This window comes from Ambystoma mexicanum, chromosome 6q (assembly GCF_040938575.1).
Source record: "Ambystoma mexicanum isolate Mex_15411 chromosome 6q, UKY_AmexF1_1, whole genome shotgun sequence".
NCBI classification, from domain to species: Eukaryota; Metazoa; Chordata; class Amphibia; order Caudata; family Ambystomatidae; genus Ambystoma; species Ambystoma mexicanum.
The window spans coordinates 1,409,989,260-1,410,016,613 of NC_090937.1; the positions used below are offsets into that span (position 1 = coordinate 1,409,989,260).

Sequence of the window (27,354 nt, forward strand, 5' to 3'; positions counted from 1 at the left end):
GGAAATTTCAAATGCGGACATGCAATTTATGCTAATACTCAGAGAATGCAATAACAACTTTTACATTACCGAATGGACAAACCAAAAAGATATCACAACTTATAAACTGTAACAGCAAATATGTGGTATATGCAATCAAATGCATTTGTCTCAAACTCTACATTGGGAGCACTATACGCAACCTAAATACAAGAATAGGAGAACATATTAGAGGAATAACTAATAAAGAACCAACACCACCTTCGGCTATACATTTCCAAGAAAACCATACCATGACATAACTCCAATCTAAAATTTTTTGAAAATTGAAAAAATAAAAGCATTGCCAAGAGGAGGCAATATGGAAAAACTACTAAGAAAACGGGAAGCCTTTTGGATATGTCTCATGGATACCTGCCACACCAGACTCAAAGACCAGGAGATGCACCACTTTCTACAATAACTAACAAAATGTGCAATTTTCTATTTACATACTCAACGTAACAGAGGTCTGTAGTTAGAGAATTAGACGTGTACACATCTTGTAAAAGCAAAAATATAGAACCAGACATTTATATTGTCAAATTGACCACACATCTGGCTATGACCAAACAATAGCGTGGTTACAGTAACAATGAACCAAAAATAAAATAATTTGGAACCAATATGTATGAAAACATACAATATTACAAAAAGCTGTGTTTGCAAAACAATTGCCAACTCTGGAACGGAATGCATACTATATGGTTACAAATTCATATAATAGCTGGAACGCAACCAAAACGAGTAACATTTCTAAAAAATGTAAATATTTACACGTAATAAAAATTCTGATGCAAAATGCTGTTACGCTATATTTAAGCACGATCACATGACATAGCCACTGAGAGAACCCAACCAGCACGTTATGAACGTCTGTTACGCAAAAAGTCATCACGCTATTTAAATAGAACGATCACATGATCATGTCAGAACAAGAATCCGAACAACCAGTAAGGGCAGACCGCGATGAGGTCTCAGCCTCCACCTTAAGCTAATCAATCAACTTTGTACTATCCAATATGTACTGAGCGGGGAAAGGTAAAGTATCAGCGTTACAAGCTGCATACTTGGGACCAACAATAGAATATTTAATTGGCAAAATGTCACCGCAAAGTAAAAAGCATTAGCAAAACTACATGCGTTTGGCACAAAGCCACCATAGCGTCACGAGCTGCATTTTAAGTATTCTCTAACCGAACTGGGTAAATGCCATCAAGCAGCTAATAACAAACTGCAAAAGTATATGCCATATGCATATGAACTCAAGAAGAGATTAAACAAATTGCATTACAAACCTTTTTATCTTGCTCAGGCAACGCATCAGGAAGCGGCTTACAAGTGAAGTGAATTACTCATCTTGAAACCAAAGTCAAGACTAAAAATAAGGTAAATGGCTACACTAAACAGCGTCCTTTGAATATGAACTACAGGACAGCAATGTAAATACAGTTTTGTGCAACAAAGCAATATATAAAAAAATGCTAAAACGAAAATGTCTGGTTTTCTTTACAGTCTTAATATCGAATTATATGCATGACAGTAACTGAACACAAGCCAAAACAACATATGCCAGAAACTAAAAAGAGCCTAAACAAGTGCTCTGGGAGCAAGTCCAAAACCTCAACCATGTAAATCATAGCAAAATTAGAAACCGAAAAGAGCACAAACAAAGGCCGTTGTAACAAAAGAACTAGCACAACTGGTCCAATACCCAGGATAAATTGGAAGAACAGCAGAAACCTCCTGAAGAACCGTCAAATGTACAGACGGGGAACGCGTGTCGAGGGGCCTTTCACAACCAAAGCTTTCTGACTATCAAATTGGACAGACTATTACAAATTGGTACTATTAACTTATGAAGAAACTGAATGGAAAAAGATTTCAGTGAAGAATTCATGAAAGCAAGGACGATATTAGAATACTCTACTTGGAGGACAATAATCCAATGTTCTTACAAACAAACAAGATACAAATGTGTCAATTTAAGCAACAATGATGTGTTAATTTAATTTGAAATAAAAACAGAATAGGCGCAGACTTACAGACTACAGTATTCTTTTTCACCTTCGCAATATGCAATGGCATAAAATTAAATACCCTGAACTACCAAACATTCTCTTATATAACCTCTGATATGGGGCGGGGGGGCATCATCTCTACATAGAGGTCGAGTTTTAGCTCTACTGAATGAAATCCATGCCCTAAGATTAATTTCTTCTCAGATATAAAATTGATAGATTTTGTACATCCCAGTAGACTAGATCATGTGAGGATTGTTCTAAACACTAGAAATGTATTTGAAGCAATTCTCTGGGAATATGAGCAATTTAACAGGATGGGATATGATATCCTTATCTTTAGTAAAAGGCTCGGGGATCAGCGGGGAAAGGGAGGATAACACTAACATCTTTAATCCTCTTGAACAATATGGGATGGAATCGAATAACAAGCGATTGGATTTTCAGGAAGACGACGATCAAGGATAGAGATGGTTAACACCATCATTGAAGGAATCGATTTCCCAAATTAAATCCTTGCATCAAAAACCCTAACCCAACAAGTAGCTTGAAAGTAAGGAAATTATTGTCATGGAATTCCAGAGGCCATACTAATCTGCGGACCTCAGATGATTTGTGAAAAAGTTCCAGTTGATTTGCATCCAGGAATCCTGGATGACATCAAACTTTCAATTGGACGGTTATGAAACTCTACATCAGTTTGCTAATAAAGGAAATCGGGGTAGAGCATCTGGGGGATTGCTAGTTGCAGTTAAGAATGAACCAGGAATAAAAATCCTGGAATCCATAGATGCCACAAATGGAGCCATGGCTGTAATCCTAGACTAACTTTGATCAAAATACATCTAGGCTTCTGGTAATAAATATTTACTGGAATCCAATTGGGGAGCTGGAGGATTTTTTTAGCAAAGATAAATGGACGCCTTATAACTCAAATGTTGAAATTTAAAAGGCCTTCAGGTTTTAGTGGTCGGTGATCTTAATGCTGAGATTAACTATGGTAATAGTCAAACAAGAATATGGGGCAATCTTGTTTGAAATTTGGCACCAAACCAAAAAAGAGAAGGACTACCCATTAGGCACAACAAGGAAAGAAATCCAGGACTACATAAGCCGGTCAAGTGGCACAGCGAGTAGAGCGCTCGCTTTGACATCCGTGCCGAGCCTGCTAACGCAGGTTCGAATCCCGGCAGGGCCAAACTCAGCCTTTCATCCTTCCGAGGTCGATAAATGAGCACCACACACCGTGGGTAATAATAAGCAGCGCTCAGATACCTGAGGGTTCGTAGCGCTATATAAGTGCCAATTATTATTATATGAAAGCAATTTTTTGGCAATGGGGCTTGCACCACATAAATGCTCTGATTGCGAGCACCAGTATGGCACAAACGTGGTCCCTAGGTTTGAAGAGATCATGTGCTTATGTTAACAAAACTGCTGGACTACTGTACACTCTGAGGTGGTAGATTCCGCCTCAAGTGACCATAAATTCCTCCAAAGTAGAGATGGTTGGTGAATGGTACAATATTGTCAGTGACAAAATGGAAAATATACCAACAGTTAACCCCCAAGGAAATCTGATTAAATGGCATGTGGGCAATGTGAACAAACTAAAATTAACATTTGCTTACGATCATCAAAATAACCCATGGACTAAAAGACAACTTTTATTCTCCGTCGCCTTATTTCAAGTATATTTGGAATCATTAATCTCCAATTCCCTTAATAGTTCATACCATACAGTAAAAAAATTCCCCAGGTTACATGTATTTAATCCATTAGTAAGACAGGGGAAAAACAGTCTAAATAGAGAGATTAGGCATATTATAAATATTGGAAAAAATCATCAGGAATATAAATCTAAAAATCTTGGTGTAGAAAAACATGCCTGGAAAAATTGTTTGAGATCTCAGAAGGCTGCAATGCTACAAGCAGATAATGAAGCAATGCTTAATACTCTGAAAGACACCTCGGGACAACAAATTTGAACATTAATAAATAAATTGGAATCCTCCCAGGTTACTCTCCCATCTAATAGTATTTCAGAGATGACCTGGGCTTCCCATTTTCATTCTTTATATGCACCTATATAAATACGCATTTTCAGATGAACTGATTGTAAGTACAAATACGATTTCAGAAATGTAAAGACAAAAATAGTTTCCGCTAGTCCATCTAGGGCCTGTGGACCAAACGGTTTGGCTAACGTAAATCTTAAAGCCAACCCGTAAATTTGGGCGAAAGCTTTGTTCTTGCTTTTTTCGGATACAAGGTTGAAACGACAAATACCTAGCTCTTGGAATATCTCATATATAGTGCCCATTTATAAGAAAGGCGACATTCTCCTTTAAATTATCGGCCCATTGCAATAATGGACCCAGGTTCAATTTTTTTGCAGGATTAGTCCTTAAAAATATAGTGTATTGGGCAGATTCTAATAAAATTCTGTCTAATAGACAGTTTGGATTTCGGAAGGGAATGGGTACAGAAATTGGAGGTTTGATCTTCAATATTTTGTTGGAAAAAGCATGCAAAAAAGTATCCACTGTGACATATATGGGCGTGATTGACCTTTCGCTAGCATTTGACAAGGTCGATAGAATACTGCTGTGGACCAAACGTTTACATCTGGGCATACCCATAGGAATTCTTGCAATTATAATCCACCTTCATGAGGGATCAACAGTCCAGGTAAGAGTAAATGCAGAAAGAACACTATCTCGTCCAATAAAAACATCTAATGGACTACTCCAGGGTTGTCTATTTGGCGCGACGCTTTGTAATCTTTTTATGTCGGATTCTGGTAAGATCTTGTATGAAGCATCAAACAAATTCTCACACAAACTCGTCCTATGCGTTATTTGGGCTTTCCAGTCTTTGACACAAATGCAATCTGCCTCTTCAGGAATTGTGTGTGGGAAAAAGTACTAAACTCAATACCACAGATGTAAAAAGTTGCAAATAAGTACTGCAGGTACTCTAACTCCATTGCTTAACATTTTAGAAGCAAAAAATGATCCCTAAAATTATCTATGGGCTAGAATTATTGGCAATTTTCTCGTCGTCATTTTTCAATAAACTAGATTCTAAGATTTGGAGAAAGATTATATATTTCCTTCCGAAGAGTGTCCCGCTAACTGCCTTGAGATACGAATTAGGCATGCTATCAATAGATTGTCTGGTACAATGGAGAAGGCTGACATTGTACAGAAACCTCCTGGGCTCCAATCGAAATAGCCTAATGGCAGAGATGGAGTGCCTGATGGAGATAAGAGCATCGAAATCAATATGGTTGACAACCCTCCACCTTGATTGCCTGCAAATACTTCAAAACATCGGCTCTTCACATACAACTTTGATGCAAGATCCTAAGAAGGCAAAACAAGCACTTCTGAATAGCGACTGTGCTACTACGAGTGAGAGTGTACAAGCCTCAAATGATTCCATCATTTAGTGCCACCTGGGAACCTTTTGGGGAATTTGGAATCATACCTAATACATTTACCGGATCCCCGTTGGCACGCTGTGTATTTCAGATTTTGTTTCAATGTCCTTAGGACTGGAGAAATTTGTGAAATAAGAGAAGGTCTTAAAACTAAAAGTATTGCCTGTTTCTGTAAAAACTCTTTACTATCTGAAACCTTGAGACACCTTCTAGACTGTGAAGCCATTCGTCCTCAACGTATTGATGCCTTCGCTAAATTTGTTCTCAATCCTGGGAATGTTGATCTTGATGCTATATGGTGGGAAATGTTACATGGGAGATCTGTACCCTTAAAATTGGCGATTGTTAAGTTTTTAACCAATGTGTGTGGTCTTATAACTAGATCAGAGCATTAGATAATTGTTTTGGTAATGTGATAACTGTTTGATTTGTTTTGCTATTTCTTTTTCTTTTTTCTTTTTCTTGTGAATTCATATTTTTCAGAATGTACTTAAATAGTAAATAATCATGTTTTAACTATCGGATTTTTTTATGTAAACCACAAAATGAAAACAAAAAAATATAAAGAAAGGTTTCCACTCTTGCCTGCAGTAAAGGTCACAACCAGCTGGAAAAAACAAAGCAGTATGAAGTGCAAGATATTTCCATACTGTAAGAGAACAAGGTTCACATAATTGTCTTTTCAATAAATGGGCTCATTGACTTATTCCCTAACCGCAATCCACTAATTTGCTCCATGCCAAACAGTGCACAACATTTAACCCACTACACAACTGAATTGAAGCCCTTCTTTTAAAAAAATGAACTTTCTCCACATGAAAATTAGGTTTGGTTCAAAAGTGACTGCAGGCAGCCTACCATACTTATTGCACAGTCTGGAACTTATCCTTCACATAGGTAGACATTGGCTGTTCCGATTACCAATGTTGGTGGAGGGCTGAATACAGCTCTCCAACCATGTTGATACAGAGGACGCTTTAACAGTGACAGGACTTGCACCACCCACCCCTTTCCCCAGGCCAAAACCTGTAAAAACAGTAAACAAACCCTAAACTGCCAATTCTATTTTTTCATTTACATCTGTGCTTCAGAGGTGGGAATCTAACAATTTGTAAGATTGGTGCATAATATGGGAGTGTTTGCCACATCTCAAAGCGTCTTTCTGATTCAAAGAGGGATGCTTGTGAGGATGAGGCAGTGGGTGGACTTTTTCCTGCACCTGCTCTCCTGTGTTGGAGGCCAAGAAAACAGGAAGGCATGAGAACAGGCTGTGTCCAGACCATCCTGTCTGTACTGAAATACCGCAAGCAGAAACATGAATATTTTTGTTACATTTACACCTCTGAAGCATAGGTGGAAATGGAAAAAATAGAATTGGCAGTGACAGGTTTTTTTTTTTTTTAACTTTGACAGATTGTTTTGCCTGGGGAAGGGGGTGGGTGGTTTGAGGCTCATCACTGTTTAAGTGTCCACTGTTTCAACACGATTGAAGAGCTGTATCCAGCCCTCCAGCCACATTGGTAATAGGTATGCATTGGCTATTCCCATGTGAAGGATGCGTGAAAGACTGTATGGTGGGCTGGCTGTGAGCACTTTTATCCCTGCATACAGTCCCTTGTCCTGCATGAAAGTGTCTTGTGTAAATTAAGGGACCTGCATGTGGGCACGTCAGGTACAGAACATACGCATCAAGTGTCCTCGCATTTTGTTCCTCTGTCTGTTGACACACTGGACATAAGTATATTTTAGTGTGCATTAATAATTCTTCTCTTAGGTTTTTCTCTAAAAAGCTCAGAATTATTGAGAATAATTAAAAATGGGTACACCAAAACACCTTCAGGCAGCTTGGAAAAAAAGGGGGCGAGACTAGAAAGTGTGAGGATTTTGGTAGTCATAAGTTAAGACATAGCTATAATGCAATACTTAATTTCTTATAAGTAACATCACTCCCAGCACGCCTACATACAGCATTATAAATAATAAAAGGAAAACAAGTTTCTAGCATTAGAACAATGAATCCATGCAATTTCACTAAATCATCAATCACTTTCACACAGTGCGACAAAATGAACAATGGCATCCAAAAGGAGATCTTCACATGTTTCCCCAAGAATTTAAATAAAACATCACATTGGTTTGTACCTTCACTTCAGGAAATTGCTCTCAATTAAATTAAAGACATAGCACCAAAAGTTGCACATATTTCTAAGCTCATACACACTTCTCCATGAGGAAAGGTTTTGAGAATCATTTCATATACAATGAACCACATTGTGCAGGCAGCATAATAATAATAGAAATTATTTGTTTAAAGTACTAGTTGCAGAATCTATCGGTTAGTGCCTGCTGATGGCCCGAGCTGCACTTTAGTCATGCCGCACCCAGCTGCTACTTGAGGAAGACTTCCTCATTAATGGCCATCTACTCGCATGCAACAGTTCATGCAAGAGGCAACTGGTTTGAAAACATTTTAGAGGCTTTGGGAAATAGCTATATGTTAGTTATATGTGAGAGAAAGGTAGACAAAACTACAGAAGAAGAGTAAAGACCAGCAAATCAAGTAACAAAATAGCCAACTACATGTCTGAAAAATGCTGAAGAGAAAACAAATCCCAGCAGTAGATATGCAATATTAGATGTAAATTAGTATTATATAAAATACAATTTGATAAGAAAAATAATGTTATATTTGTAGATTATACAAATGTTTATATGTAAACATGCATATGTTGCCTGTTTGCAAATTTCATTTGTTTAGTTAAGAAACAGCAAACTGTCAGTTAATGCATCTCTAAAGCCGCTAAATGAATAACATTTTGATGTGTATTAAATCCTGCATGGTTAGTGCAAGATAGTTTGCAAGGCCGATCTAGCAGAGGATCAGTTAGTGAGGGGCATTCAATTTTTTGAGAGGATAGGTAAGTGGTGTATTCCCAAAGCCTCCAAATGCCAGCAACCTCAAGTTGCTCTAGATCAACTAACTATGAACAGTAAGGTAGGCACAGACCAAGCAGTTGGTAATACAGCTTGGCACGCAGACACCGGACGAGAGAGACTGCAGCAAGGGTTTCACGTGATCGTGTGTAATGTTCGTCCACACCTTAGTCTTCGACTTGGGACTACTGCCGTTCTGCCCTTCATCAGGAGTCTCATCTGCCCTGCCAGAGTTCAGCCACCTTGTCTTCTCTCGCTGTTGTTTCTGAAAACTGTGCCTGAGAGGTGAGCAAGTGCCCGAGTCACCTTCGCTACCAAAGGAGTAGCCTGTTACACTGGCAGGAATCTCAACATCACTGTATTTTTTTGCTTTTTCTCTTAGCGCAGGGCATCGATAGGGATAGCCAGTTCTGTAGCCCTAGACAAATATTAAAAATAAAATAAGTTAATTATTTTATTGTGTTGATATAAAGTAACACTTGTTTACTTAGTCTATGTTGTATAACATTAGGAACACACGTGCTTAGTACATTTACTTGTGTGACATTAACGAGCATACTCATCCACATTAAAATATTTAATTAATGTATGTGTGTAAGCAAGACATGCGACTGAAGTGTACATACTACAGTCACACAACTAATTTACTCAACACCCCACTTAACGTGTTCAAAGCAGATATGTGTCAATGAGTGTACATGAGCTGTAGAAAAGTAGCAGTCAAGAACATTATTTTACCACCTACAGGGTCCAAAAGTGATGGGAGTTAGTTAGCTCCCGGTTATAGCCCAGGAGCGCCTCGTTGGCTTGAAACCAACAACTCCCAGGAGCTACATTTGGCTCCGCAGGCCAACTTGTGCCGTACAAATATACACATATTGACATACATACTGTGCATTTAGGCATGTGTATAAATGAGTACTAGGACACATCCAGAAGACATTTAAAGTTACAGTTTGTATCTCATGTGGGAGTTAAATTTGCGGCACACAATGAAATACCTCCTGTTTTCCAGAGGTAGCTCCTGCTTACTGACTGATGCCGGATACCCAGTAGCTGCTTTTAGCTCTGGCTAATCACATCATTATTTTGATCCCTGCATCACTATTTCTACAATCTCAGTGCACCAACCAATAAAGACAGGCAAGCCAGAACAGATGTCTACCTAGATATACACACAGACAGGTTATTTTAATTAAGGTAATTATTCCATTTACACCACAGCCATTTTTTTTAAAATAGTAAATTGCTTACCACCCAATGAGGCAACACTATTTTAATGGCTGTGATGGTAGAGGTGAGTTGGCATAGAAGGAGAGTACATCATGTAGGTTGAAATACACAGAAATGCTACACCTGTGGTTTTATTCCCCTTTCTGTGAACGTCAATTACAATAGTGTATCGATAATCCAGTTCTGACCAGGAACCCTGGATCTGGGACCACCGGGAAGCGAGACATTCCTGTGCTGGGTGCATAAACAGACCACAATTTGCAATGAGTGGTCTGCAGGACAACATGGTGCCAAGGAGAGACATGTACAGGCGGACCGTGACCAACTTCCCTTGCACAAACGAGCCCGGCAGGGACAAAAGTTTTCCACGCTCTCCTTCGATGGCTTGACCTGATTGAGTGCCGTCCGGAAAGGAGTCCCTAGAAAGGCCAAATCTGTGGAGGGCGTCAGAGAGGATTTGCTGAAGTCCATTGCGAAGGCCAGATATTGCAAAAGGAGCATAGCGGCGTTGAGAGATTCTGCCGTCGCTGGCCAGTCAACCCCCTGACCAACCAGTCCAGGTACGGATAAACATGGTGTCCGTTCTTGCAGAGATAAGCTGCTACCCAAGCTATTCACTCGGTGAAAGTCCTTGGGGCTGACTTCAGCCAAAGGGGAGGACCCGAAACTGGTAATGTCCGTTTCCCCACCACAAACCTGAGAAATTAGCGATGCCTGGGGTGCATAGGGATGTGAAAGTAAGCATCCTCGAGATCTAGAGAGACCAAAAACTCCCCGGGTGCACCGTCCGTATGACGTCTTGCAACGTTAGCATCCTGAACTTTTGCTTTTTTATCACAGAAAACCTGGAATAGGTCCTCTGTCCTCTTTCTGATGCGGGAACCCTCTCGATTGCCCCCTTTTGGAGCATGAGCCGAACATCCTGACATATGACCTGAAGGTGAGCCTGAGATGTATTTACTGGAGGAATGGGGATTTGAGGATGCCGGAACTCCAACAAGTGGCTGTATTGGACTGCTTCCAGCACTCATCTGTCTGTCGTGATAGAACGCCACTCGTTGAGTGCACCACCCCCCCCCCTAGCAGACTGCCCTTGTGGCAGTCATTGCTGAGGCTTGCTTTGCCTGCTTCTTACGAGAAGGATCCCCTTTTACTCTGTCCTCGGTACTCCTTGTTCCGTTTGGCGGCGTGGAAGGAACACCTGTAGCCCTGGGAGTAGTAGGTGCACCTACCAAAACCCTTGCCCCGAGACCCCGGAAATCTGCCATTCCCTGAGAGACCACGGAAGGAGCTAAAAGAACTTCTGACCTGCAGGACTGAGGGACATTGCTGTATCAGAGTCCGCCTTCATTTTCTTCAGTGTGTCGTCAATCTTCTCTACAAAATGATTTTCCCCCACTCAAGGGATGTCCACAACTTTATGCTGAACTACTTACCAGAAGTTAGTGCAGCAAAGCCAGGCTTGACGCCGGAGAACCACCCCATTATTAATCCGCTTGAACCCGGTCTCTGCCAAGTCGACCGCAATGTTAATGCTATGGTTCGACGCCTCTTCGCCCTCCTTTCTCTGCTGATCAGGTAGGTGGTCTAACAGAGGGGCCAGGCGGTGCCACATCTCACGGTCATACCTCGTCATGATAGCCAACGAGTTGGCAGCCTTAACCCTAGTGGTTCAAACGGCAAGGACCTATTTACCGAAAGCGTCCATCTTGTGGCTTTCATCATCAGGAGGAGCAGCACACTTGTGCTTGGTACGAGCCTTTCTACTAGCCCCTGCCGACACGACTGACTCCAGGGTAGGCTGCAACGACAAGCATTTCAGATTTGACTCCTGAGCTTTGAATTTCTTCTCCAAGCGGACCTTTACCGCTGGCTCTGTAAACAGGTGCCTCTTCATATGGAGTCCCTCTTGCCACATGTGGTCCCATATATAGGATTGAGAACACAGCCTTCCTGCTCGTCCCCATATAGTCTAACAAGAAGCAGTCCTTTTCCTCCTCCGGGATGAGCCCAAATATCTGACAGGCTTTAGCCATCATGGCATGGAAGGCTCCAATGTTATCCGGTGGAAATGGTTGCGCCGGAGTACTCGGAGCATCGAGATCCGGGTCCGTATCCCAGTTATCTGCCCTTCTTGGAGAAGTCGAGACCATAGAAAACGTGTCCTGCGGAGTCCCTTGCTGCTCCGAATCCACCAGCTTCCCTTCCGCCTGATCCCTTCGAGGAGGACTGAAAACTCTGGGCAACGGCAGAGCAGGCCTAGCTGGGGACGACATCCTGGGATGAGGCTCTCAGCCACGGGGGGCATCTGCGCCATCCTTCTAACGAGGAACGTCAGGTGGGCTGTGCGGCAATGGAACGGCCGGAGCCTATGGCACCGGAAGTCTGGCATCTAATTGCCCAAGAGCATTTGCAACTGCATCGAGAGCACGGAGTGCGGGTTGAAAGAGGATATTGAGGCGGTACAGCCCCTAGACTCACTGACATGGAGGGATGCGCCGGTTGTAGGCCCAAAACAGACGGATCCAGGAATGGTTGACTTGACTCCCAGTCTTCAGGATCCGAATCCAAAACCATCTGCTTATCGAAGGCATGAACCTGCTGTTGGAGAATGTCATCGGGGAGCAAGGGCGTAAACCTTTCCAGAAGAGGCTGCTCTGCAGACACCCCGTAAAGCAACGATGTTTGCCTGCGGGACTGGACTCCCGTCACCAACTGGAGCTGAACTGGCCATGCAGCGGGCAACTGCGGTAACCCTTTTGACCGCTGACAGAGCTGTTGTCGATGGAGCAATCATCACAGTAGTAGCAGTTGACGGAGCCATCAATAGTATGGTCGTTGACGGGAGAGCCGATGACAGAGCCGTCGTCGACTGGAGAGTCGTCGACGAAGTAGTTGCCGGAGGAAGATCAGACGATGTGGTCTTCGACATCGCCCCCCCTCCCCCCAATCAATGGAGACGGAGGACGCTTGGACGAGGACTTGGACCTCTGTTTCGATGACTCACGGCCAGACGAGGAGTGACACTCCCCCTTGGATGTAGACAACTTAGTCGACAAGGAAGAAGTAGGAGACTTTGACTTCTCCTTATCTGAGGATGACAGCCTGTGAGCCGGGCCTACGGACTTCTGCGGGCGTGACCCTTTCACCTCCGGCTTCTCCGATTGTGGCACTGGAGTGGGAACCCCACTTGACAAAGGCCTTGCAGCGGAAGAATTCTTGCCATCTCCCCGACCAGACGAAGCCTTGGAGTCACCCATCCGCTGCTTCTTCTTTAGCAGTTCCTCTGACCGAGCCCTCTGGTGCGACGGCCACCACTTGGCCGAGGGAATGGATGACCTACCTCTGCAGGAAGAGCCTACCTCCGAACCCGGATAGGCCCCTTCGTTCAGCCAGCAAATGGAACGCTTGTTGCGGTCCTTGAGGGTCTTCTGGGAGAACCCCTGACAGAAGTTGCAGGTTTCGGCCGAGTGATTGAGGTATAAGCAGTACAGGCAATCCGCATGGCCGTCCCCCTCATACACATTCTTCAAGTTGCAGGTCACACATGGCAGAAAAAGATTTCTTCGGTCCCGAAGAAGACATAATCGGACCGGGAACCTCACGACCAATAAAGACTGGTAACTGCAAAAAGCTGTTGGAAAAAGAAAAGAATTCGCTGGAGAGAACACAAGGTGATCCTAACAGTTTGGAAGACGGTTGAAATCTGAGGGGCAGCCGTGGGGGTGGAGCTATAGACTGGACGTCCTATAGGTGCTACCTAAAGCAACCATAACGATATTGATATGACACTCAAGGTGTCGAAGTTTTTTCCATCGGAAAAGTACTATACTAAATTTACTGAGGTTTCTCAGCCTGATGACTGGGAAATATTCACAGCATGTGAATCCATGAAAGATACAATGCTGGAAATGTTCCTTGAAATCTCTTAATTTTATAGTTCCTCAACCTGTGCGATGGGCTTAGTCTTTCTGATACATACATACACACATACATACATACACACATACATATATATATATATATATATATGATACATTATTCACCGTAATCGTATTTCTGATGCTTGTATCTGCTTAGATTCACATGCTGTGCATAGGCCGACATCTAGTGGAAGCTGCGGAGTATTACAGTTTGTTTTTCGAAACTCGAAAATGGGCGTCGACACAGGGCGTGCCAGTAATACTATCCCTAGTGTGACGTCCACTGTACCCAAGATCCCTCACGCATCTAGGATCCTCAGATTGTATTTTTTCTGACATGAGGTAGCATAAGGAGTAGCGCGAGTACAGATAATCCAAGCAGATAGAAAGGTAAGACTACAAGCAACCATGCGCCTTCTCTCAGAGGGGAGGAAGGGTGGGTTGCATGTGAATCTAAGCAGATACAAGCATCAGAAATACGATTACGGTGAGTAATGTATCCCTTCTGAGGCTTGTGGAATCTGCTTAGATCACATGCTGTGCATAGATTAGCGAGCAGTACCTGAAGAAGGAGGTGGGATGTGAGAAGGGTCATGAGCAAATAAGTGTCTTAGAACCGCTTGTCCCACTTGTGTATCTGCCTTGGAATGGTGTCAATGCAGTAATGCTGAGTAAAAGTGTGAATAGAGCTCCAAGTAGCTGCTTTGCAACTGGTGTCAACGGGTACATTTGCAATGAAAGCCAGAGTGGCCCAATGCCTCTAGTAGAGTGGGCTCTTGGCGTGAAAGGCAGAGTTCTTTCAGAGAGTGAGTAACACAGCTGGATACAGTTAATAATCCACTTCGAGATGGCACCTTTAGAGACGCGATCCACCTCTCTGCCTGTAGCTACGGAGACAAACAGTTGATCTGTTTTTCTTGGCGGTCTGGTTTTATTTACATAGTAGAGGACCGCCCTACGCACATCTAGGGTGTGTAGTTTCACCTCAGCCGAGCTTTGAGGGTCCTGAAAGAAAGCCGGAAGCTCGATGGACTGGTTTACATGGAATTTTGATATAAACTTAGGTGAGAACCTAGGGAGTGTGCGTAAAACCAGTTTGTCTTTATGAACAGTAAAGAAAGGATCCTGCACTGACAGAGCCTGAATTTCACTGACCCTTCTTATAGAAGTAATAGCTACTAAGAAGGCCGTTTTAGAAGTCAGGTGTTTGAGACTGCTTTTATGCATGGGCTCGAAAGGGGGTCCCATGAGCTTGGTTAGCACCACATTAAGGTCCCACCCTGGTGGTGGATTTGAAATAGGAGGGTGAAGTCTCTTTACTCCTTCCATGAAGGCTTTAACTACTGGTACTTTCCACCACGAGACCTTGCTATGGGAAGTGGTTTATGCGGGGCTGCCAGGTGTACTTTCAGTGAGTTAAAAACCAATCCTGCATCTAGCAGGTGGAGCATGTATGTAACAATAGTGGAAGGAGTGCAATCAACAGGGCTGATTTGTCTACTCTGGCACCAGATAACGAACCTCTTCCACTTGTCAAAGTAACAGTGCCTTGTGTTTGGTTTCCTAGATTCCTTTAGGATGTCCATAAACCTCTGTGGTAAATTGAGATGTCCAAACTCTTATGACCTCAGGAGCCATGCTGCCAGGTTCATTGAGTTGGGTTGCTGGTGCACTGTTTGACCTTGGTGCTGGGACAGTAGGTTGTACCAGGCTGGAAGTTTGATGGGCTCGCACACCGCCATCCTGCGTAGGTGTGGGAACCACGGTTGTCTTCAAAAATATGCAGAAGACCAGGTAACAAACCTGGCCACACAGCCGCTCTCTGTATAAGCCCTACCAAGGGCAGTGCAATTTGCAAAATTAGAATCAACTAGTAAATGTTCACTGTATTTACAGAATGTAACTCATCCAAATAAATCTTAGTCGGATCCAAAAGTAATATGCGTTTATCAAAAAGAAAATTCCAAGTTGGTCACTAATAAAATCTTAGTGAGGCCGCGGCTAACTCATCCCATAATTGTTATAAACATAAAGTGCCAATGCATTTCGGAGCATACAGCTCCTTCATCAGGGCAGGTCTAATTTACACAAACTGTGGAACATTTATACAAAAGCATCAAATTTTGAAAAACATAAACAAAATCGTGATTGTGTTACAAAATATAACCATGCGTGAAAACAATATAAAAATAACATACCAATTTTCGATGAGTTGCAAGGTAAATGGAAAAGGTGAATGAAGCCACACAGTAGGGAAAAGAAAAGATGCCAAAATAAATAATGTGTAAATGAAATAACACAGTTAATTTGAACATGATCAGAAAACCAAGGAAAGTTACCTCAAGGGATCGAGGTAGCCCGTGGAAAAAATGTGCGGGGAGTTGACAACAACTTCACGCAAGATCAAAGGTCTGGAAACCAGACCAAATCAATTCTTCAATCTGTAGGTGCAACGACATGTGTTTTAGTGGGTTGTCTCAGAATTTGTCATAGACACTAGTTGTAGAGGTCTGCAGGCTTACCTGTACTCGTAAAGCTACGAGTGTACTGAGGCTGGGATTGCAGTCAAGCAGGGGACGCCATTCCGCATAGCCAGGGAACAGTGTTCCCAAGGTTACTCATACTAATATAAACACGTGACCCAAATGTGTCCATTGATCGACACGATGCCGATAGGCAGTTGCACTCTATGCAATCAGGCAATCAAGGCTAAGAATCATGGAAATAAAGAATTTGCAGTAGAGCTGATGATAATTACGGAATTATAGAAGGAAAAAAATCGAAAATTAAATATGAGAAAAACGGCTGATAGACATAGAAAACATACTGCCGATTACACTCTATGCAATCAGACAATTCAGGCCAAGAATTCAAATAAAAAAGAATTTGCAGTAGAGCTGTTGATAATTACTGAATTATAGAAGGAAAAAAACAAATTAAATATGAGAAAAAAAGCTGATAGACATAGAAAACATACTGACGATTGCTCTCCATGCAATCAGGCAATTCAAGCCAGGAATCCAGATAAAAAAGAATTTACAGTAAAGCTACTGATAAATGTAGAATTGTAGAAGGAAAAGAACAGAAAATTGAATATGAGAAAAAAAGGCTAATAGACATAGAAAACATACTGACAATTGTGTATAAATGAGTGAAAATGTCATAGATAAAATAAACAAACATTATGATAATAATGATAATAATAAGCATATTAGACACACTGCGATATATGGAATAAATCATGCAAGGGTAGCATGTGTATCTAAACCATTACATAAACAACTAATGGGTGTAATCGTGGATATATCATGTACATTTATCATAAATACACCAGTCGCATGCGGTAGCCCCCGGAAGGCGCTACCTTGGGTCCCAAACCTAAGTTCGGGAAGGGCGACAATGGTGTGTAAACGTTGGTGATTGGATCCTAATGTGATAACAATTCATATTGAATCCTAAAATAAAAGACATGAATGACCCCCTTAAAGAGAGAGGTCATCCAAAGTGTCACGGTATAAATGTACATTGGTAGAGGAAGGAAATCATGTACTAGTCACTCATGTATCAACATAATCGTATGCACATGTAACACCAACTCGGCGGTGGCACGCCACTGGCGTGATGAGAACCACAACCTGACTCAAATTAGATTTGTCATTCTTGAAGTGTTAAAGAAATCGAATCCCCATGAGGATTTGGGCCTGCGACTCAACCAAAGAGAAACCTTTTGGATAGACAAACTTGGGAGCCTCTACCCAAATGGCCTAAATGAAGAGATTAACTATCACTGTTACATTTGAATCATTGTTTTCCATGCTTGACTTAAGAGGATTATGTTGATACATGAGTGACTAGTACATGATTTCCTTCCTCTACCAATGTACATTTATACCGTGACACTTTGGATGACCTCTCTCTTTAAGGGGGTCATTCATGTCTTTTATTTTAGGATTCAATATGAATTGTTATCACATTAGGATCCAATCACCAACGTTTACACACCATTGTCGCCCTTCCCGAACTTAGGTTTGGGACCCAAGGTAGCGCCTTCCGGGGGCTACCGCATGCGACTGGTGTATTTATGATAAATGTACATGATATATCCACGATTACACCCATTAGTTGTTTATGTAATGGTTTAGATACACATGCTACCCTTGCATGATTTATTCCATATATCGCAGTGTGTCTAATATGCTTATTATTATCATTATTATCATAATGTTTGTTTATTTTATCTATGACATTTTCACTCATTTATACACAATTGTCAGTATGTTTTCTATGTCTATTAGCCTTTTTTTCTCATATTCAATTTTCTGTTCTTTTCCTTCTACAATTCTACATTTATCAGTAGCTTTACTGTAAATTCTTTTTTATCTGGATTCCTGGCTTGAATTGCCTGATTGCATGGAGAGCAATCGTCAGTATGTTTTCTATGTCTATCAGTTTTTTTTCTCATATTTAATTTTTGTTTTTTTCCTTCTATAATTCCGTAATTATCAACAGCTCTACTGCAAATTCTTTTTTATTTGAATTCTTGGCCTGAATTGTCTGATTGCATAGAGTGTAATCGGCAGTATGTTTTCTATGTCTATCAGCCGTTTTTCTCATATTTAATTTTCGATTTTTTTCCTTCTATAATTCCGTAATTATCATCAGCTCTACTGCAAATTCTTTATTTCCATGATTCTTAGCCTTGATTGCCTGATTGCATAGAGTGCAACTGCCTATCGGCATCGTGTCGATCAATGGACACATTTGGGTCACGTGTTTATATTAGTATGAGTAACCTTGGGAACACTGTTCCCTGGCTATGCGGAATGGCGTCCCCTGCTTGACTGCAATCCCAGCCTCAGTACACTCGTAGCTTTACGAGTACAGGTAAGCCTGCAGACCTCTACAACTAGTGTCTATGACAAATTCTGAGACAACCCACTAAAACACATGTCGTTGCACCTACAGATTGAAGAATTGATTTGGTCTGGTTTCCAGACCTTTGATCTTGCGTGAAGTTGTTGTCAACTCCCCGCACATTTTTTCCACGGGCTACCTCGATCCCTTGAGGTAACTTTCCTTGGTTTTCTGATCATGTTCAAATTAACTGTGTTATTTCATTTACACATTATTTATTTTGGCATCTTTTCTTTTCCCTACTGTGTGGCTTCATTCACCTTTTCCATTTACCTTGCAACTCATCGAAAATTGGTATGTTATTTTTATATTGTTTTCACGCATGGTTATATTTTGTAACACAATCACGATTTTGTTTATGTTTTTCAAAATTTGATGCTTTTGTATAAATGTTCCACAGTTTGTGTAAATTAGACCTGCCCTGATGAAGGAGCTGTATGCTCCGAAATGCATTGGCACTTTATGTTTATAACAATTATGGGATGAGTTAGCCGCGGCCTCACTAAGATTTTATTAGTGACCAACTTGGAATTTTCTTTTTGATAAACGCATATTACTTTTGGATCCGACTAAGAGATTTATTTGGATGAGTTACATTCTGTAAATACAGTGAACATTTACTAGTTGATTCTAATTTTGCAAATTGCACTGCCCTTGGTAGGGCTTATACAGAGAGCGGCTGTGTGGCCAGGTTTGTTACCTGGTCTTCTGCATATTTTTGTGTTCCACGAGTCAGGGTGTCTCCAGACTCATCGTAGCCAGCTCCTGTGAATTTTTTGAAAGATGATTTATAACCTCAACCTTTTTTGATCTGTTTGAAAGTGAATTTAAACAAGTGGTGCCCACTTACTTACCTTCCAACCACGGTTGTCTTGCCCACATGGGAGCAACTAGGACGAGCGTCATCGACTCTGTTCATCTTGTTCACCACTTTCCTGATGAGGAGTTGGTGGAAAAGCGTATGCAAACATCCCTGACCAGTTCATCCACAGGGCGTTCCCCTGGGAGTCTGGTTGGGGGTACCTGGATGCAAATCCTGGGCATTGTCTGTTTTCGCTTGTGGCGAATAAGTCTATAGTGGGGAAACCCCACTGAGAGAACATATCTTCTACGACCTCTCTGTGTAGAACCCATTCGTGTTCCTCTGGGAGGGAGTCTCTGCTCAGAGCATCCGCTAGGGAATTGAGCTCCCCTGGAACATGTTGTGATGACAGGAAGATGTTCCGTCTGAGTGCCCATATCCAGATTTTCTGGGCAAGCTTGGACAGATTTGGCGAACGAGTCCCTCCTTGCTTGTTCAGGTAGAACATGGCTGTTGTGCTATCCGTCCGGATTTGCACTGACAGGTTTAGTAGGTGGGGCTCGAACGCTTGAAGCGCTCTGAATACTGCCAGAAGCTCTAGCAGGATGATGTGGTTCTTGGCCACTGAGGGAGACCAGAGACCCTGAGCTGTGTGGTGGAGATGGTGAGCTCCCCACCCCGTCAGACATGCATCGGTAGTGACTACTGCCTGTACTTCGGGATCGTAAAAGGGTTTCCCCTGTGCGAGATTCTCTCTTGTCCACCAGTGAAGGCTTTGTACTAGTGTTGGCGAAATGACCACTAGATCGTCCCACTGACCACTTGTCTGAGACCACTGTTTCGCCAACCATTCCTGCATGGGACGCATGCACAGGCGCACGTGGGGGACCAGGTAAATACATGACGCCATCATGCCCAGTAAACGCATTGCTTTGCGTACCGTTATTTGGTGACTGGACTGATATTGCGGAATTTGCAGTAGTATATTCCGAATTCTTTCCTCTGAAGGAAAGGTCAACCCCTCTTGAGTATCTAGGATTGCTCCTAGGAACTGTTTGGAGGTGCTTGGCACCAGGCTTGACGTTTTCTCGTTGATTGAGAAGCCTAACTCGTGGAGGAGGTCGATAGTCCTTTGAATGTTTGTCCTGCAAATTACTGGGGTTTCCCCCGTTATGAGCCAGTCGTCCACATAAGGGTACACCGGGACTGCCTCCCTGCGTAGGTGTGCAGCCGCCACCGCCAGTACCTTGGTGATTACCCTTGGTGCTGAAGCTATCCCGAAGGGCAGTACCTTGAATTGGTAGTGTCGACGGTCCACCTTGAAGCGCAAGTACCTTCTGTGCGCTGGGAACATGGAAATAAGCATCTTTCATATCCAAGGTTGCCATGTAATCCCCCTTTTTAAGGAGGGGGATTACCTCTTGTAGCGTAGTCATATGAAACTTTTGGGGCTTGACATACTTGTTGGCAGGCCGTAAATCCAATACTGGGCGCATTGTCAAATCTTTCTTTGGCACAAGGAAATAAGTTGAATACCCTTGTTTACCTGGTGTCCCGGGACGAGTTCTATCGCGTCCTTTTGTAGCAGAATGGCGATCTCCTCGAGGAGAATCTTCTGATGTTCTAAAGAGTGCACTCTTTGTTGTGGAGGATGGTTCCGGGGACGCTGCAGTAGTTCTATACAGTACCCTGTGGATACTGTTGACAGCACCCATCTGTCTGATGTGATCCCTTCCCAAGCCTGGGTGAAGTTGGAAATGCGTCCCCCTACTGGGGTTGCGTGAGAAGGGACCCTGAACTGAGCGTCACTGCTTTGGTGGAGGCGTGCCGCCTCCCTTGCTGGGGCTGCCTCTGCCTTTACCACGACCTCTCCTATTACCCCTGCCGTAACCCTGGGTAGACTTTTGGCTGTTCCACTGTGTACCCTGCCCATGGGAATAGTTAGATCCTCTCTGGGAATTTTGGCCGCGTGGGCGACGAAAATTACTATTCCCTTTCTGGTTAGGGGGTTTATTGGTTAACTGGCCAAGGGACTTGAGTGTCTCGTATTCGTCCTTGGCATTCTTCAGTGCGTCTTCGACCGCCTTACCAAACAGATCGGCTTCCACCGGTTTGTCCAACAATGATGCCTGGGTTTCTGCCTTAAAACTAGACTGCCGTAACCACGCATGTCTCTTGATAACAGTGCCTTCTGCTATCAATCTGCCTGCGTTGTCCGTGGCGTCAAAGGTTGCTTTCAAAATGCAACCAGACACGGCTCTACCCTCTGCGGAAATCCGAGCTAACTGGCCCTTTAAAGGTTCAGGAGCAGAGGCTATGAGTGCTGCGACTTCTTCCCACTGATGGCAGTTGTAGCTGGCCAACAGGGTGGTGGAGTTTGCAATCCTTGCTTGATAGGCGGACGTTGAGGCTATTTTCCTGCCGAAACCATATAGTTTTTTGCTCTCCTTGTCGAGAGGAGCTTCGGACGATGACAAGGGTGTTCCAGCCCTCTTACGAGTGTTAGTGACAACTAGGGAGTCTGGCTTCAGATGTCCTCTTATATAGAGAGGGTCAGACTGGGCTGCCCTGAAAAGTTTTTCAAGCCTGGGATTGACTGCTCTGGTGAGGTTCGGGTTCACCAGGGACGGGTCTATTCTTCGCTGAATGGACTTAAGGATAGGGATGGTCTGGGCAACAGGCCTCCTTTCTCCCACTAACTCCTCTGCGAAGTCCCTCTCCTCCTGGACACCGTGGGTGTCGATATGGAAATGTTCTGCTGCATGTGCGAGAACCTCGTTTAGGAGGGGTTGGTTATCGACAGGGGAGTCGGTAACCGGGGCTTCGTTTTCTACCGGGGAATCTACTCTTTCAGGGTCTTCCTCTTCCTCTTCTTGGTCCTCATCATCCCCATAGTAGCCCGTCCCGGTTTGCTCTTCTACCATGCCAAATTCTTGGTCCTCACCAAAGGAAGCCTCTCCTTGGTACCGTGAGTATGGTCTTGAGTATGGTTGTACCTCGAAGGGTCTGTAGACCTCATCGAAGTTTCAAACCAGGGCTTCTTACTCGGGGGGGATAGGATCATTAGAGCCTGAGGGTGTCGCCCCTTGTGGATCATACGAAAGGAAATGTTATGGATTTTTATCGTAAAAATCAGCCAAAGAAGACATCCTTGACATGACCCTATCTATGTCTTCACTCGACCATTTTTTGGAACTGGGAATGACTCTCAGCAAGTCTCGGGGATTTATCTTGAGTAGATTTGCTGGTTTTAGACATATCAGCAGACCTGGTTTTGTCTGTCTGTTTAGGGGGAGTGGTGTGTTTCACAGGTGTGGAAGAGTGCAAAGGCTGCTGCTTCTGCTGTTTTCCCCCCTCCCCGTGAGTGGAAAAATGTTTTCCCTGTCCTTTTGTGGCTCCGGAGGTTTTCGACGCCTGGCGTCGAGGATCGGGGGTAGGGTCCCTGTCTTTCGAGCATGGGGCCTCGCTGATCTTGACTGCGGGCTCCGACTCCTGGAGCGCGGCCTGGGGGTGGAAGTCATCTTCGTCCTCAGACGATCGAACTTCTGTTAGCCTAGGGAGCGAGGCACTCTTGGCAAGAGTGGATGATTGCCTGGAGTCATGCGGCGATCTCGATCGAGAACGCCCAGAGGATACCGAATCGGACCGTTCTGTTTGTGCCTCTTTCCGAGAACTCGACGTCGTCGAGTCTCGGTTGGACTTCGTGTGTTTAGTGTGTGTGGTGTGTGTGGTGTGTGAAGCGCTTGTGTCGCCGGGGGTCTTCCCCATAGCCGCCTTGCCGGACGACCTTCCGAGGTCGGGGACTTGGGCTCGGCTGTCTTTCGACGCCGTAATGCCGTCGCCGTCCGAAAGTACGGCGTCGCTGCCGTCGCCCTCCGCTGCCATGGCCGCCTGCCTGGCGTGGTGGGCCCAAGGCTTCGTCGAACGGTCCTTAAGTGTCTTAGGTTTAAACCTACTAGACGCTCTGCAGTTCGCTTCGGGGTGGTCCCTCGGCAAGCAGAGATTGCACGTGGCGTGCCTGTCGACCCAAGGGTATTTGCGATTGCACTTGGGGCAGAATTGAAAAGGGGTACCCTCCATACGCACCTTGAGGCAGCGGGCTGTTAAGTGTAGGAAATGTATAAGGTGTACCTATATACCAAGAGTGTAGAGTATGTGCAACCCCCCACTCTCCCTACTTGCAGGGCCGAGGCCAGAGGCCTTCCAAGGCCCGGGCCGAGGCCAGAGGCCTTCCGAGGCCCAAATCCGTCGTGCAGCAGCCGACGGTCGATTTCTTCTCCAGCCGGCGTCGAGTGTCGAAGTTTGACGTTGGGATGGGGAAGGATGTAAATAAATTAATATTTTAGCAAAAGTATGGCTAAGGCCAGGGGACTCCGCAAAATGCTTCCGACCAGTATGGCGGAAAAAAACAATCTGAGGATCATAGACGCGTGAGGGATCTTGGGTACAGTGGACGTCACACTAGGGATAGTATTACTGGCACGCCCTGTGTGGACGCCCATTTTCGAGTTTCGAAAAACAAACTGTAATACTCTGCAGCTTCCACTAGATGTCGGCCTATGCACAGCATGTGATCTAAGCAGATTCCACAAGCCTCAGAAATATATATATATATATATATATATATGATACATTACTCACCGTAATCGTATTTCTGATGCTTGTATCTGCTTAGATTCACATGCTGTGCATAGGCCGACATCTAGTGGAAGCTGCGGAGTATTACAGTTTGTTTTTCGAAAATCGAAAAAGGGCGTCGACACAGGGCGTGCCAGTAATACTATCCCTAGTGTGACGTCCACTGTACCCATGATCCCTCACGTGTCTAGGATCCCCAGATTGTGTTTTTCCTGACATGAGGTAGCATGAGGAGTAGCGTGAGTACAGATAGTCCAAGCAGATAGACAGAAAGGTAAGACTACAAGCAACCATGCGCCTTCTCTCGGAGGGGAGGAAGGGTGGGTCGCATGTGAATCTAAGCAGATACAAGCATCAGAAATACGATTACGGTGAGTAATGTATCCCTTCTGAGGCTTGTGGAATCTGCTTAGATCACATGCTGTGCATAGATTAGCGAGCAGTACCAGAAGCAGGAGGTGGGATGTGAGAAGGGTCATGAGCAAACAGGTGTCTTAGAACCGCTTGTCCCACTTGTGTATCTGTCTTGGAATGAGTGTCAATGCAGTAATGCTGAGTAAAAGTGTGAATAGAGCTCCAAGTAGCTGCTTTGCAAATGGTGTCGAGGGGAACATTTGCAATGAAAGCCAGAGTGGCCCCAATGCCTCTAGTAGAGTGGGCCCTTGGTGTAAACGGCAGAGTCTTTTTAGAAAGAGAGTAACACAGCTGTATACAGTTGATAATCCACTTAGAGATAGCGCCCTTAGAGACGCGATCCCCCTCTCTGCCTGTAGCTACGGAGACAAACAGTTGATCTGTTTTCCTTAGCGGTCTGGTTTTATTTACATAGTATAAGACCGCCCTACGCACATCTAGGGTGTGTAGTTTCACCTCAGCCGAGCTTTGTGGGTTTTGGAAGAAAGCCGGAAGCTCGATGGACTGGTTTACATGGAACTTGGATATGAATTTTGGTGAGAACCTAGGGTGTGTGCGTAAAACCAGTTTGTCCTTGTGGATAGTAAAGAAAGGATCTTGCACTGACAGAGCCTGAATTTCACTGACCCTTCTTATGGAGGTAATGGCTACTAAGAAGGCCGTTTTATAAGTCAGGTGTTTGAGACTACTTTTATGCATGGGTTCGAAGGGGGGCCCCATGAGCTTAGCTAGCACCACGTTGAGGTCCCATCCTGGCGGTGGGTTCGAAATAGGAGGGTGAAGTCTCTTTACTCCTTCCATGAAGGCTTTAACCACTGGTACTTTCCACCACGAGACCCTGTTATGGGATGTGGTGTAAGCCGAGAGGGCTGCCAGGTGTACTTTGAGAGAGTTAAAAACCAACCCTGCATCCAGCAGGTGGAGCATGTATGTTACAACGTTGGAAGGAGTGCAATCAACCGGGTTGATTTGTTTATTCTGGCACCAGATAACGAATCTTTTCCACTTGTCAAAGTAACAGTGTCCTGTATTTGGTTTCCTGGACTCTTTTAGAATGTCCATACACCTCTGTGGTAATTTGAGATGTCCAAACTCTATGACTTCAGGAGCCATGCTGCTAGGTTCATAGAGTTGGGTTCCTGATGCAGTGTTTGACCTTGTTGCTGGGACAGAAGGTTGTACCAGGCTGGGAGTCTGATGGGCTCGCACACCGCCATCCTGCGTAGGTGTGGAAACTATGGTTGTCTCGCCCACATGGGAGCAACTAGGATGAGCGTCATTGATTCCTTGTTCATCTTGTACACCACCTTCCTGATGAGAGGAGTTGGTGGAAAAGCGTACGCAAACATCCCTGACCAGTTCATCCACAGGGCATTCCCCTGGGAGTCCGTTTGGGGGAACCTGGATGCAAATCCTGGGCATTGTTTGTTTTCGCTTGTGGCGAATAGGTCTATAGTGGGGAAACCCCACTGAGAGAAGAGATCTTCTACTACGTCTCTGTGAAGGACCCATTCGTGTTCTTCTGGGAGGGGGTCTCTGCTTAGAGCATCCGCTAGGGAATTGAGCTCCCCTGGAACATGTTGCGATGACAGGAAGATGTTCCGTCTGAGTGCCCATATCCATATTTTCTGGGCAAGCTTGGACAGATTTGGCGAACGAGTCCCTCCTTGCTTGTTCAGATAGAACATGGCTGTCGTGCTGTCCGTCCTGATCTGCACCGACAAGTTCAGTAGATGGGGCTCGAACGCCTGCAGCGCACGGAATACTGCCAGAAGCTCTAGCAGATTGATGTGGTTCTTGGCTACTGAGTGAGACCAGAGACCCTGAGCTGTGTGGTGGAGATGGTGAGCTCCCCACCCAGTCAGGCATGCATCTGTAGTAACCACTGCCTGTACTTCGGGATCGTAAAAGGGTTTCCCCTTTGCGATATTCTCTCTTGTCCACCAGTGTAGGCTCTGTACGAGTGTTGGCGAAACGACCACTAGATCGTCCCACTGACCACTTGCCTGAGACCACTGTTTCGCCAACCATTCCTGCATGGGACGCATGCGCAGACGCGCGTGGGGGACCAGGTAAATGCATGACGCCATCATGCCCAGTAACCGCATAGCTTTGCGTACTGTTATCTGTTGACCTGACTGATAATGCGGAATTTGCAGAAGTATATTCCGAATTCTTTCTTCCGAAGGGAAGGTCAATTCTCTCTGAGTATCTAGGATAGCTCCTAGAAACTGTTTTGAGGTGCTTGGCACCAGACTTGACTTCTTCTCGTTGATAGAGAAGCCTAATTCGTGGAGGAGGTCGATAGTCCTCTGAATGTTTGATCTGCAGATTCCTGGGGTTTCCCCCGTTATGAGCCAGTCGTCTAGATAAGGGTACACTGGGATTGCCTCCCTGCGTAGGTGTGCAGCTGCCACCGCCAGTACCTTGGTGAATACCCTTGGTGCTGAAGCTATCCCGAAGGGCAGTACCTTGAATTGGTAGTGGCGACTGTCCACCTTGAAGCTCAAGTATTTTCTGTGCGCCGGGAGCATAGAAATATGAAAATAGGCATCTTTCATATCCAAGGTTGCCATGTAATCCCCCTTTTTTAGGAGTGGGATTACCTCTTGTAGCGTGGTCATACGGAATTTTTGGGGCTTGACATACTTGTTGGCAGGCCGTAAGTCCAATACTGGGCGCATTGTTAAATCTTTCTTTGGCACAAGGAAGTAAGTTGAATAGATACCCTTGTTTACCTGGTGTCCTGGGACGAGTTCTATCGTGTCCTTTAGGAGCAGATTGTAGACTTCCTCGAGGAGGATCTTTTGATGTTCTAAAGAGTGGACTTTTTGTCTTGGAGGGTGGTTTCGGGGACGTTGCAGTAGTTCTATACAGTACCCCTTGGATACTGTCGACAGCACCCATCTGTCGGATGTTATCCCTTCCCATGCCTGGGTGAAGCTGGATATTCGTCCCCCTACTGGGGTTGCATGGGAAGGGACCCTGAATGAGCGTCACTGCTTTGGTGGA

The 27,354-nt window shown here is 44.2% G+C and overlaps 1 protein-coding gene across 17 annotated transcripts in view; it reads right to left on the minus strand.

Annotated features, from left to right (window-relative positions):
- LOC138516734 (alpha-adducin-like) overlaps positions 1–27,354 on the minus strand; it is a 1,748,171-nt gene that overhangs the window by 747,971 nt on the left and 972,846 nt on the right. For 10 of the 17 annotated variants that reach the window (XM_069632097.1, XM_069632086.1, XM_069632083.1 and 7 more), the window contains exon 11: positions 8,492–8,836. In XM_069632097.1, the coding sequence (XP_069488198.1) occupies positions 8,492–8,836 (345 nt within the window). The remainder of the gene's footprint in view (positions 1–8,491; positions 8,837–27,354) is intronic. The other 7 variants (XM_069632094.1, XM_069632098.1, XM_069632088.1 and 4 more) reach the window with 1 other exon arrangement.